This window comes from Phalaenopsis equestris, unplaced genomic scaffold (genome assembly GCF_001263595.1).
Source record: "Phalaenopsis equestris unplaced genomic scaffold, ASM126359v1 Scaffold000202, whole genome shotgun sequence".
Lineage (NCBI taxonomy): Eukaryota > Viridiplantae > Streptophyta > Magnoliopsida > Asparagales > Orchidaceae > Phalaenopsis > Phalaenopsis equestris.
The window spans coordinates 398,427-412,055 of NW_018164644.1; the positions used below are offsets into that span (position 1 = coordinate 398,427).

Genomic DNA, 13,629 nt, shown 5'->3' on the forward strand with positions numbered 1-13,629 from the left:
GGCGATCAGTGTATCGTGCTGTTGTCCGGACGCAGCCGGCGTCCGGACTCCGGATGCATTAATTTCTCGTGGAATACAGATTTGAATTCCTCACCTGCTCGGTTGGCGACAAGAATGTAAATCCATTGCGATATTCTACGGGGATTGTATCATCGTCAACATCAAAGACACTGAAGATGAGCATTATGAGAAACAAAAATTAGTACATAATAACTAGAATAGAATCAACGTGCTTTGACAAAATAATCCCAAACTATGTAAAAGATCAATTAGTCCCAGACTATTTAAATGGGACTAAACTAGTTCCCAGAATCATTAAATGAAGACTACTTTAATTTTTATTTAAATAGTTTGAGGGCTAAATTGGTCCTTTACATAATCTTTACCACCCAATTCCTAGTTATTTATACATATCTAACACCTAAACTTTACTTTTAACATGCATACCACCAAATCTTGCATATTACATATAAAATAAAATCATTATAACTTTTAATACAGAGGTAAGATGTTATGCATGTAAAAATCGAAATCTAGGTGTTAGATATATAAATACATAGGAATTGAGCGGTACGTATGTAAATCTTCCTTCAAAAATTGGTAAGGCTTCAGTAATGACCCAGCCATGACTAACCTATCGTTAAGTCCGCCGGTTCTTCTCACAATAGGCACAGAGCCATATCTCATAGCTATCATCTGCCAACAGCAAAGAAACAAGCAGTTTAGAATTAAAATGAATTGGCTTTATACATTCTCCCTTGAATTCCAGGCACCTTCTAAGAAAAGTTTAAGAGCAGAAAAAAAAATTAGCAAAGAATGGAATTCCCAATGTTTTACCCAAAAAAAATTGTTTCAAGAGCAAACTTAACCCTTTAGGGAGGCAAATATTGTTAAATTTGGTCAAATTAACTTTAACCGGCTGCTCAACATGTGAGAATATTACCTGTGTGAGTCCACAAGGCTCGAACAGTGACGGTATAACGAACATGTCAGATGCTGCATATATCATGTGTGAAAGAGCATCATCATATTTTAGTAGCAACCGAACATTAGGATGATTGCTAAAATGGCTTGCTATACCCTCAAACTCCCTCTGTAATAAAAAATAGTGGTCAGGGATTTTATGTGATAAAAAAAAATAATTAGAGTTAATATGCAAATAAGTGCGCCAATCCTTCACCAGAATTGGGTGAGGAGGTAACTTTAAAAGTGACAAAGAAACTAAAGAAAAATGGATATCAAACTTATAGATTTTTCAATTCTCTACAAATGATAGTAAATTTGATTGCTCATAAAAAAATAAAAAAATAAAAATAAAAATCCATGACCTGGACTCCTTTTTTGTGAATTTTACGCTCATTTAGGGTTTAAATGCATCATAAATTAAAGCTTATAATCGACAAGAAGCTGCTGAAGACAATGGCTAATTTCTTGTCCAAAACTAGCGAGTCTCAGGTATAGTCTTTCTCCTAACCAACCAGATCATTAGAGTTGTGATGCAGTACAAGCCACTAATTCATTTAAATAAGCTCTCAAAATTCCAGTCGGATAATTAGGAGACGTCCAATTAAGGCAAATTAATCAAAATTGTTTTCAAGTTCTTTAGGCTAACTTTTATTTTTCACATATTTTATTTTATTTATTTTATTGATTTTAGTATGTTTAATATCCTCTTTGTACATGACCCATATTGTGAGCCACCAATTACCTGCTCACCACTTCACCCAGTTTGCACCTCGCTTCCAACTATCCCATTGAATCCATCCAAACGTTGGACCAAGTTCACAGTTCTCTTTCACGACGCCACAAGACAATACAAAAAGTAAAACAACCACAAAGAGCTTTTAGAGAACAATCGGTAAAACTTTTTTAGATTTTTTTTTTTCTAATATATGCTTCCATCAATTGCTTGATCTACAACTGAGGGTCAAGCTTTTTGACCGATAAAAAAAATAGGAAAATCTTCTACAAATAAGAAGATCTCAACTTTCTGAAGTTTGAACCTATTACAAGAAGGAATAAGCTTTTATTGAAACTTGCGAGGTTAGCCAATATCCACTAAAAAATAGCCTAGCTATATTCCTATACATTATTCTACATGGTAAAAATTTATATGCAAACAAATTGAGCAGCAACAACAATAACAACAACAAAGCTTTATACCACTGAGCGGGGTGGGCCACATGAATCATTCTTCTGCATTGTGTCTTATTGAGTGTTATAATTTTATTTAATTCTAATTAATTTAAGATCATTTTTAATAAAACATGCCAAGGCCTTTTTAGGTCTAACTCTACATTTCTTAAAAAAAGCCGGATCTAAAACACCTACTCTCTTGACTAGATCATCAGATGGTCGATAATTTATGTGACCAAACCATATAAGATGACTCTCTGTATTCTTTTCTTCAACTGGTGTTACACTAGCACTTTCATGAATATATTTATTTTGCATTTTATTTCTAAGTGTAAAGCCACTCATTCACCTAAGTATTCTCATCACAGTAACACTTAACTTACTGCCATGCTTCTTTTTTATAGGCCAATATTTTGTGCCATAAAGCATTGCAGGTTTCGCCGCCATCTTATAAAACTTTCTTTTAAGCCTAAGCGGCACATTTTTATCACACAATAGGCTTGATGCATTCCTCCACTTCGACCATCCAATTTGATTTCTACTAAAAACAACCCCCTCTGTATCACCATTACTGACCTGAGATATATAAAATGTTCACTTCTTTTATTAAATTGATCACCCATTGTTACAACCTCACCACTACAACTACTACTGCTAAAATTACATTCCATATATTCACTTTTAGATCTACTCAAACAAAAGCCTTTAAAATTTAAAGATGACCTCCGTAAGTCAAGTTTTCCATAACTCTTTCTCTAATCTTATCCACAAGAAGGATATCAACAGCGAAAAACAAAAACCAAAGTACATCCTCATGTAAAAAAGATATAGGCTTAAAGATGATCCCTGATGTAATTCAACTGAAATAGGAAAATATTTGGTCAAAAATTCCTATTTCAGTTGAATTACATCAGGAATGGCTTTAAGCCCATGTCTTTTTTCTTTAGTTATGGATGCTCTTACTGGACATTTACAAGAGGATGTACCTTGGTATATGTTTTTTGATGATGACATCCTTCTCGTGGAACAGACTAGAGAAAAAAGTTGAGGAAAAACTTGAATTATGAAGGTCTACATTGAAATCTAAAAGCCTTCGTTTGAGTAGAACTAAAACTTAATACATGAAATGTAATTTTAATAGTAGTAGCTCTAGTGGCAGAGTTGTAATTATGAGAAATCAAATCATTAAAAGGTGTATACTTTTTAGATACCATGGTTCCATTATTCAGAGTGATGGTGATATAGATGGGGATGCTATTAGTAGAATTCAAGTTGGTTGGTCGAAGCGGAGGAATGCTTCGGGCCTATTGTGTGATAGAAAAAGACCACTTAAACTGAAAAGAAAATTCTATAAGATGGTGGTGAGCTCTGCAATGCTCTATGGCGCATAATGTTGGCCTTTAGAAGAGAAGCATAAAACAAAGGTAAGTGTTGTTTAGGTGGATGAGTGGCTTCACATGTAGAGACAAAATGCAAAATGAATATATAATGATAGGTTGGGCGTAGCTTTAGTGGCAGACAAGATTAGAAAGAGTCGTCTTAGATGGTTTGGTCACATTAAATGTCAACCATCTGATAATCCGGTTAGGAGAGTAGAAGTTTTAGCTTAGACTAATGTTAAGAAAGACAGAAGCAGACCTAAAAAGACTTGGGACATATTGTATAAAAATGATCTTAAACTAGTAGAATTAAATGAAAATATAAACTCAATAGGACGCAATGAAGAGAAAAGATTCATGTAGCCGGCCTCACTTAGTGAGATAATGGCTTCTTGTTGTTGTTGTTTTTGTATCCTTCTCCTTAAACACAATTAACAACTTTAATATATATATCTTTAATAACTTAAATATAAGTCATATCAACACCTTTCTTTCATAAAAATTTCAAAAAACTCTCTTAGATTATTATCATAAGCTCTTTCTAAATCAATACAAATCATATATAGATCCTCCTTACCCTCTCTGTGCTCTCCATCAAACCTCTCAATAAATGTATAGCTTTCACAGACTTCGTTTGAAGGAGCTTCGTCGTTCAGAGAAGCTCCTTTACTGTGATCTAAAATGTCGAAACTTAATGTTCTTGTGAAACAACTTCGGGAAACACTGTTTCATCAAACGAAAGCTTTTCCACGCGTTGGCGTTCACTACAATGTAATAGAACTTCACTGTCTTCTCAAACAAAGTCATAGTAGACTTGTCTGACATAAATCCAAACTATTTTTGAGAACATGTCACGTCTTAACCTATGTTTAATTACTCTCTCATAATTTAAATGTAGGACTCATTAACTTAATTCCACTATAATTTGCACTCTTGTGTAGACCCTTTATTCTTAAAAGTAGACCAATATATTATCAATCCACTCTTCAGGCATTTTCTTAATTTTTGAAATAATATTAAAAATTTTATCATGCCAACAAATTCCCGAATCTCCTAAATAATTTTATACTTCTACTGGGATATTATCAGGTCCTATTATTTTTCCACCCTGCATTTTTCTTTAAAATCTCCTTAACTTGCATTTTACTAATAAGACGATAAAAATAAAAGAATTTATTATTATTAACGATATTAATAACACTAAAGTTGATTGCATTTTAAAAATTTTCATTGAAAAATTTATCAAAATATTTCACCCACCTTTGTTTAGTATCCCTATAAAAAAAATAATTTTTGATTTTCATCATTAATACACTTTATTTGAACTAAATTTTTACTTTTATCATCTTTTTTTAGTTAGTATGTATGTGTATATATATATATATATATTGAAAGCCCAAAAAGGCTAACATTTTAACTAGAAAGAAAGATACAGATACAATGTGATAGAGGGCCCAAACATGGCACCCTGCTCACAACAAAACCACAAGGGGTTCCACAACTAAAAAATACTAAAAAGTACATAAGAGACATAAAGAAAAAGCCTAAAAATGCAGAAATACATAATATCAGGTGGCTAGAGAGCAACTCAATTTGGTTTTGTCTCTGCCTCTGGTTCTGGGAAAGGAGCAAGCTAATAAGTTGGTAAGATGATTGTCATTGCCAGTAGTAACCAATGTATCATTCAATATGTTTTCGAGCTGGAGTCGGCCTCCATTCATCTTCTTCATCCTGGAATAGACCTGTCATTCCTCTTCCGAAGATTGACTCACTTGATCTTGGTCTAAAGTGTGCTAGGGATGTGCAGATTGTTGGACATTAGAAGCAACTACCTAATTGTACCGGCTGATCTATTATTGGATCAAAGGAGCACTCTCGTGTGTCTTAGCATGTGAGTGAGTCTTCAATAAAAATGGGTGGTATGGGCACAACTGGGTCTGTAGCTGTAGTATGTTGTTCTTCTTCAGGAACTGCGGTGTTGGGAAGAGGATCGGGTTGCATCTTCTCTACAGGGATAGTAGGTGGTTGTTCTTTAGCGATATTCGGCCTTAGATGAGGATGCAAACGATGACAAAAAGTAGAGCTGTGACCAAACATACTACAAGGAGAGTAATAAGGAGGATGTGGTTCCATTTCAACCTTTTGCTAATACCCGTTGTGCATAGTATCAATCCATATCTCATCCGAAGCTGGTTGAGTTATATCTCTCTCAACTAACACACAAGCCACGAATGATCTAGTGTTAGCAAACGTAGGACTATCCACCTTGAGAGGCTTACCGTAAGCATATGCTAAAGAGTAGAGGATTTTCATGTTGAACAGATGTAATTTTAACATCGAAAACTTTATCCAAACAGGAATGATAGAAGACTCCGCTTTTTTATCAAAACTGATGGTCTACTTCAAACTATTCATAAGACGATTGTCAATCTTGATAATCTTTTGAGAGAAAATGCGAGTGTAATCGACATCATGAGATAGCTGAATAAGAATATGTCTACCGTCAAGTAGTTCAATGTTCCAACTGCTCAATAGTTTCATAGTATCAAACTCCTTCCTAATGATCTCCACTTTTAGGTGACCATAAAGGAATTTCCCCACTAGAGAGAAGCGCCAAGAGGACGCGAGAGTGCGGGTTTAAACCTCTGTGAGAATAAGTGCAGGCTTCCCATTTTTTTTTTCCAAGCTTTTTAATAAATGTGTGATCATCTCCACCTTCAAGAGCCTCATGGAAAGATTCTGGAACATTGCAGGACTTACCGATAGCAAAACCAGACGCTGAACCTGGAGGAGGGGCACGAGCAGGAAAGTCGCTGGCAAGAGAATTTGCATAAGAACGGAGCGTCGAGGCCATCTCCCTCACAAGATAGGAGAGAAATAGTATGGTGGGCAGGAAGAGCAGATATGCGAACGAGAACCTTCTGCCGGGCAGGAAGCGAGCAGAAGGCGCGCCCTTCGGCGAACAGGAAAACAGACAAAACCGCAGCTCGAGGAAGAGGAAACCGCGCAACCGCGCCGAAGCCCTTTGTCGAAGACCGCAGAGGCCTTCGTCGTCGTCGTCGAGTGTGGTAAGTTCGAAACCGCAACTCGAAATCTCGAAAAGGGATAGCGCCGAAGCCCTTTGTCGAAGACGACAAACACAGAGACCTTTGTAGTCGTCATGCGGGAAGTTCGTCGGGCACGAGAGAAAAGATTTACGACCCGACTGAAGCAATCAAAACCAGGGTTTCGCCTTCAGGCGAAACCCTAGCAGAGCGGGAAGTGGGAATATTATATATATACTAATCATTTATATATATATATATCACCATCCTTGGTATCTAATCTATTATAAAGATAAAAATAAATAAATTTTTAGCATCACAAATTATTCTCTTACTCTCCACAGGTCACATTATACTTTTCTCGATTCTATATGCTTTTACATTTAAACAAAATTTAATAAGAAAACTTCGTATATTTTATCTTTACTTGCACATTATTATTCAACCGTCAACTATTTTTATTTATAAAAACTTTTCCCTTTAATTCTCCAACTATAACTTTTACAACTTACTTAATAATGCTTGTTACTTTATCCTAAATACTATTAATTTCTTCATGAATATCTCAAACCTTTAAATTTTGAAGGTTACTAAAAAAAAAATAATTTTATTCAACTTTTAAGTGCCCAATCAAATTCTATGATAGTATTTTGCTCTATTTTTTTATCTTACAACGTTTCATCTTAAAATCTAAAACTAATAATCAATGTTGAGTGCTTAAATTTTCTCTTAGAATGATCTAACAATCTTTACAATATCAACGATATCTTTTTTCTCATAAGAAAATAATCAATTTGTGTTTTATTAAATTCATTTTTATTAGAGAATATGCTCATCTATTTTCTTAAATACATTATTAGATATGACAAAATGATAAAATAATAAAAAATCTAATCAATATTATCAAAACATAATGCGATGCATAAGACTATTTTTTCTTTAAAGCACAAAACAAAATAGTGCTTTTATTAACGAAAGCGCCAATAGTTTATATAAAATACTAATATATAAATAAATTCATGAACAATAATAAAGCATAAAATATAACTTAAAGGATGATATAACATAAAAGAGAATGCGACATAATGCTTTACTTAAAGACAAACATTGAGGGTGAACCTGAAATTAATATTTCGAATAATTTTTAAAAGCTCGATATAATAATTAAAAACTTAAAAACTATAGAAAAATTTTAAAATTCAAAACAAAATCTAAAATTTAAAACATAAATTAAATAATAAAGTCTTATGTTTCAAAAAACAAGCTAAAATTATTCATTAGTCTTCATCATCTCTTTCATTCATGTAATCTTTCTTCTTCAAGTAGAATGTTTTCATTTTTAAATTGTTCTTCTCCTCCATCTTTCTTATCATCTTATGAATAAATTTCATATTCTCTTTCTGGTACAAGAGAAGCGAATGCATATTGAGATAAACTCGCCCTCATTATAGATGAATCTCCCATTGTTTGCCCGACTAAATCTTACAAGCCATCTTCGACAATTTCAGAAGCCTATTCAATTTGCCTAAAAGTAAGATCCTCAACACCAAATTTTTGTTTATTAGCATCATCCATTTCTCTCAAATTGAATATTCTCTCTAAAGTTTGATTATATTTTATGGAAATAAATCATTTAAGAGCTTTTGATCTAGTCGATTTCACTTTTTCATTTAAACATATAAATTATTTGGTATATTTAAAATTCATAAATTATTAACCTACACGAAAATACTCCAATTTCTCTCACAGCCAGTAGCATTATAAGTCAATCCTAAGATTTTAACAGCCAATTTTTTCTAAAGTTTAGGTTGATGCACCACCGCTCTGCTATTATAAATATAATATCATGTCAAACAAAAATTATTTAATGAAAGACAAAATAAAATAAAAAAATTAATTAATCATGCCTGAAGCTATCTGATCTTTGCTGCAAATGACATATTCAGTTGCAAAAAAACCACTAACATGATTATAAATAAATTTTTTTTAATATATTATTATTCTTTTATTTGGATCTTCTACAGCCTGGTAATAACTGTATATACGTGTTACATCAATTGTGCATTTCATTGTATGTTAAACATGTTCTTATAAAAAAATCTGGATTAAGATGATATTCAACTTGATGTAATGGTTATCAAAGTCGGCAGCATCTATTGTCAATAATAGAAAAGATTTGCTCATACTTCTTTTTATCTCATATAAATGCACCACTAACTGTATCCTTGACTTTGTCCAATACATTATAAATATAACTGATTGCAAGTTTCTTATCATCGTCTACTAATCTTAATATTTTCACAATTGAACTTTTAACATTTAAAGTGTAAGATACGTTACTCCAAAAGCATATCTTAATGATGATCTTTTTGGCCCTTCTATCTTCATAATTAACATTAAATTTGACTTATTTTAATCTTTTGAAACAAACATATGCCTTCAATTTTCTTTTTGCGATGTTACAAAATGAGTGATTCATAGTCTCGCCAATTCTGCACCAGTATATTTCATCATGTTAAGAATAAGTCCATGATTGTATATGTAGTCAGTTAACTATAAAGCCTTCTTTTATTGTATTTTCCACATCACCAAGCTTTTCAATGTCCTCCAACATAAGATCAAAACAAGGTGTTGCACATGACGTCCAATACATATGCGTCCTTTCTTCCATTAACATGTGCCCCACATAAAAAAAAACTTATTGATATTATTTAATTTAAATAAAAATAAATTTTATATGTATTTAATAGTATTAAATTATATTGGATCCCTAAGCAGTTATTATTTATTATTTGCTCTTATTCCGTGATTATGTATTCATATTTTGCTTTATTCTGTTTTATTTTCTTTCCTAATCATTTTCTTCTGTTTTTATTTCTTTCCTTTATTATTCCTATTATAATCGAGTTAAATATTCCTCATACTATCAATAAAATTATGCTGGTCTATTCTCAAATCTCAAATGATATTAGAGCCAAGTATCTAACCATATCCGCCGGCTTTTCCTGTGTTTTTTTCTGTTGCTAGGTTCTTCTCCCATGAGAAAACCATTATCGCAGCTGCTCCCACGGAAAAATTTCCAGTGAACTGCCTACCGTGAGAGAGTTCTCCTGTGGCGCGTTTGTCTCATGTGAATTGCCTACCGTGAGAAAATTTTCCCGTGAGTGCGTTATTTTCTTCCTGCAGAGTTGCTTAGGTAAAGCCGTTTGGCATATCCATGAGCTGTTTTCCCAACATCATCAGCTATAGAAAATATTTTTCCTGCAGACATTTTTCGTTGTCTTCGTCCTGCCATTGGAATCTTTCTGTCTCGGTAACCCAATATTACACTCAGCTCCAATGGAATCATGGTAGACCCTCCACAACCGAGCCTCCTCCTGATAGTGTACTTGAATCCACCGGAGGATCGACACCGACCTCAATCCCTCTGCAGACCGGATAACCGCAAAAACCACACGAACTTCCTAATTACCACCCATAAACTGAACAGAACTAATTTTCTCCAATGGTCTCAAACCGTGTCTTTGTTCATCAAGGAACGCAAGAAATTCGGCTATCTTATAGGAATGATTCGTGAACCCCCCGAAACTGACCCGGCGTATGAAACATGGGAAGTAAAGAATTTTATGGTCATGTTGCGGCTCATCAACTCCATGGAGACTTCGATTGGTCTCGTATATGTACCTTCCTTCAGCTAGTGCCCTCTGGACGGTAGTTCACGATACCTACTCAGATGTATGAAACTCCAACCAACTCTATGAGGTGTCTGAGAAAAACCGGGAGGCAAAACATGGGTCAATGATCGTGACCCAACACTATAATGATCTTGATGCACTATGAATGAAATGTGATCTGTACTATGACAACACTTGGATTCTTTGGTCAACGTATCCCTTTTCCAAAAGATCATAGAAAAGGATCGTATGTTCCAGTTCATTGCTGGCCTTAACAAAGACCTTGATGGAGTTTATGGTCGTATTCTTGGTCGGGATCCGCCGGGAAGAAAATAGGAGACTTATCATGCTCAAGACTTCTACTCCTTCAGCTGAATTGTCTGCCTTGATCTCAAATAGTGTTCAACCCTCGTCCATGCCACGTCGGACCGGTCACCCCACTTGTGATTACTGTCACAAACCCAAACGCACTCGGGACGGACAAGTGTAGGAAACTTCACGGTAAGCCAACATATAAACATTCGTCAAAATCCTCTATTGCCAAAGGACTCGCGGCGACGGCCAAACCAGACACAACATAATCGAATCCTACCCGGAACATCCTAGAACCCTCTGAATACCTAAAAAAATCAGGAGTAATTGATCATGCTTCTTGGATCAACTCAAGTCTCTGCGGAACTATTGACCTCCCATGCCTGACAAGATACTCTTCTTATGGCTCTAACAATTTATTCATCCACTAGTTTGTGGATTGATACAAATCACATGACTGACTTCTTGCAAACTTTTTCGACTTACTATCTGTGTTCTCAAAAAAATATCGTTAGAATTGTCGATGGATCCTGTACCTCCATTGCTGGCAAATGATCGGTTGTACTAAAGATCGATTTAACTCTGGAGTTTGTTTTACAAGTTTCCCGATTGCAATGTAACTTATTATCTATCAGCAAGTTAATAAAGATCGATTGCGTTGTTAATTTCTCTTCTGATGGTTGTGTTTTTCAGAATCGTCATTCGTGGAGGATGATTGGTAACGCTAAGAGAGCAGTTGGACTCTATTACTTCTAAGAGAAGAACACAGAAAGTCAAAGCACGACACTTAAAAGTTGTAGTTTATCTCGAGTCATTGAATGTCTCATTATGCTGTTGCATTGTAGTTTAAGTCGTCTTAGTTTTCAATACTTGAAAAATTTATATCTTTTGATGTTTTCTAATAAAAATCTCGCAAACTTCAATTGTAAGACATGTCAGTTAGTCAAACATCACCGAGTATATTACCCGCCTCACACTTATACACCTTCCACTCTTTTCTCCCTCATTCACACTGATATATGGGAACTTTCTCGCACCTCTAGCTACACTAATAAACGATGGTCTTGACATTATATGACGACCACATACAGATGACATGAGACTATATTTTAAAAGACAAATAAGAAATCATTGTGATCTTTCAAAACATCTATACATTTTTCTTAACTCAATTTAAAACTCCTATTTAGATCATTCAGACTGACAATGATCGTTAGTTTTTCAACTTTATTTTGAGTGAATTCTTAGTAAGTAAAGACATCCTCCATGATAGTTCTTGCACGGACACTCAACAAAATGGGATAGCCAAGAAGAAAAATTGTCACCACCTCGAAGTTACTCAATTATGTTTCAATTCAATGTCCCGAAATGTTTTTGGAACGATGTCATTCTAACTGCCACCTTTCTAATAAATAGAGTACCCTCCAAAATTCACAAGTTCCGAACCCTTTGGTCGTTCTAATGTCATGCTTCCCTGCCAATCAGATTTTCTCCACATTCGATCCCAAGAATTTTAAATGCACCGCCTTTATTCGAAACACTGCCCCTATTCAGAATAAACTTGATTCCAGATCCATAAAATGTATCTCACTAGGGTACTCCACAACTCAAAAAGGGTATCGGTGCTTTGATCCGACCACAAACAAAATCTATGTAAGTGTTGATGTCTCATTTGAAAGTGTTCCATACTTTTCTAGCTCGACCTCGAGTAAGAAGAAGCTTGAGTTCCCTGACATTGTCCCTTATCCTACTCCTAAAAATGGTCCTCCCATTGTTCCTACCACCGAGGAGTCCCCTTCCCATTGAGAGCACTATCTCCTCCTCCCACTGTCCATGTCTACAGTCGGCGCACCCATCATAATGCTCATACTCTGGAGCCTGCTACCTCCTTACAAGACCTTGACGCCACTTCGGGCGACATTCTTAGCACAACACCACATCTGAATGAAGATATGAGTTCTTTGAGTAAGGACACAACCATACATGCTCCCTCTATTCTATGACAAAATATGTATCTTTTCACAGTTTATCACCGACCTACAGAGCATTTGCTACCGCTTTGACGGACCATCAAATCCCTGCTACTATTGAGGTTGTTCTTACTGATTCAGCCTTGAAAACAACAGTAATGGAAAAGATGAATGTATTTCAGCGGAACCATACGCGGGACGTCCCGAACCTTCCTCGGGGTATAAAAGTTGTAGGGCGCCGATGGATTTTCAGCACCAAGTTCAATTATGACGGGTCCTTTGAACACAACAAAGTAAGATTGGTGGCCAAATGATACTCATAGACCTACGAAATTGAATATGAGGAAACATTTGCTCCAGTGGCTAAATTAAACACTATTTAGGTCCTGTTGTCATTTGCGGTAAATCTATATTGGTCGATATCCCAAATAGATGTCAAGAATGCATTCTCGAATAAAGAACTGACAGTAGAGGTGTACATGTCTCCTTTCGTGTTTTGATTCTACTGCTCCCAGAGGATAAGTGTGCAGGTTTTGAAAGTCCATTTATGGGCTAAAACAGTCCAAAGGGTCTGGTTCAGCAAGTTCACGAAGGTGGTTGTGGGTCATTGTTTTACTCAGACTTAATCGAATCACACCCTCTTCTTCCAACATTCCTCCAATGGCTAAATAGCTATCATTATTGTCTATGTTAACGATATTGTGCTTACAGGTAATGTCTCTCAGCATTGGAGTCCCTGTCGGCGCTTAAAAGGGGGAAAAGAGAGTTTTTTAAATGTTTGGGGGTCGCCCGTAAGAAGCTGTCGGTCACCGAAATCGAAATCCCGTCGCCCGCTTCGGAAGGACTTTTTAATTTACGTATATATATATAATTTTAGAAAAATATGAAATCAAACTGACCTCATATTTTCCATAGTTTAAATGAAAGAGCACTCAACCTCAAATCCTGTATCTACCCCAAGGGATAAACACAAGACTTGAGGGTGAGACTCGATCAAATAAACTAAGAAAGATATGACATCCGTTTGGGTCTGCGAAACCGTTTTATTTGCCGACAAGTTCCCCTATTTAATACAAATAATTAAATAGGGTTTATTTTAAGCTGGGTCCGGAAA

At 35.2% G+C, this 13,629-nt stretch overlaps 1 protein-coding gene across 2 annotated transcripts in view; it reads right to left on the minus strand.

The window, feature by feature from the left end:
- Window positions 1-94: 94 nt before the first annotated feature.
- LOC110022663 (probable starch synthase 4, chloroplastic/amyloplastic) overlaps window positions 95-13,629 on the minus strand; it is a gene marked incomplete at its 3' end in the record, with an annotated part of 72,901 nt that continues 59,366 nt past the window's right edge. For both annotated transcript variants that reach the window (XM_020721724.1, XM_020721723.1), the window contains 3 exon segments: window positions 95-170; window positions 635-696; window positions 944-1,093. In XM_020721724.1, coding sequence (XP_020577383.1) covers window positions 95-170; window positions 635-696; window positions 944-1,093 — 288 coding nt within the window.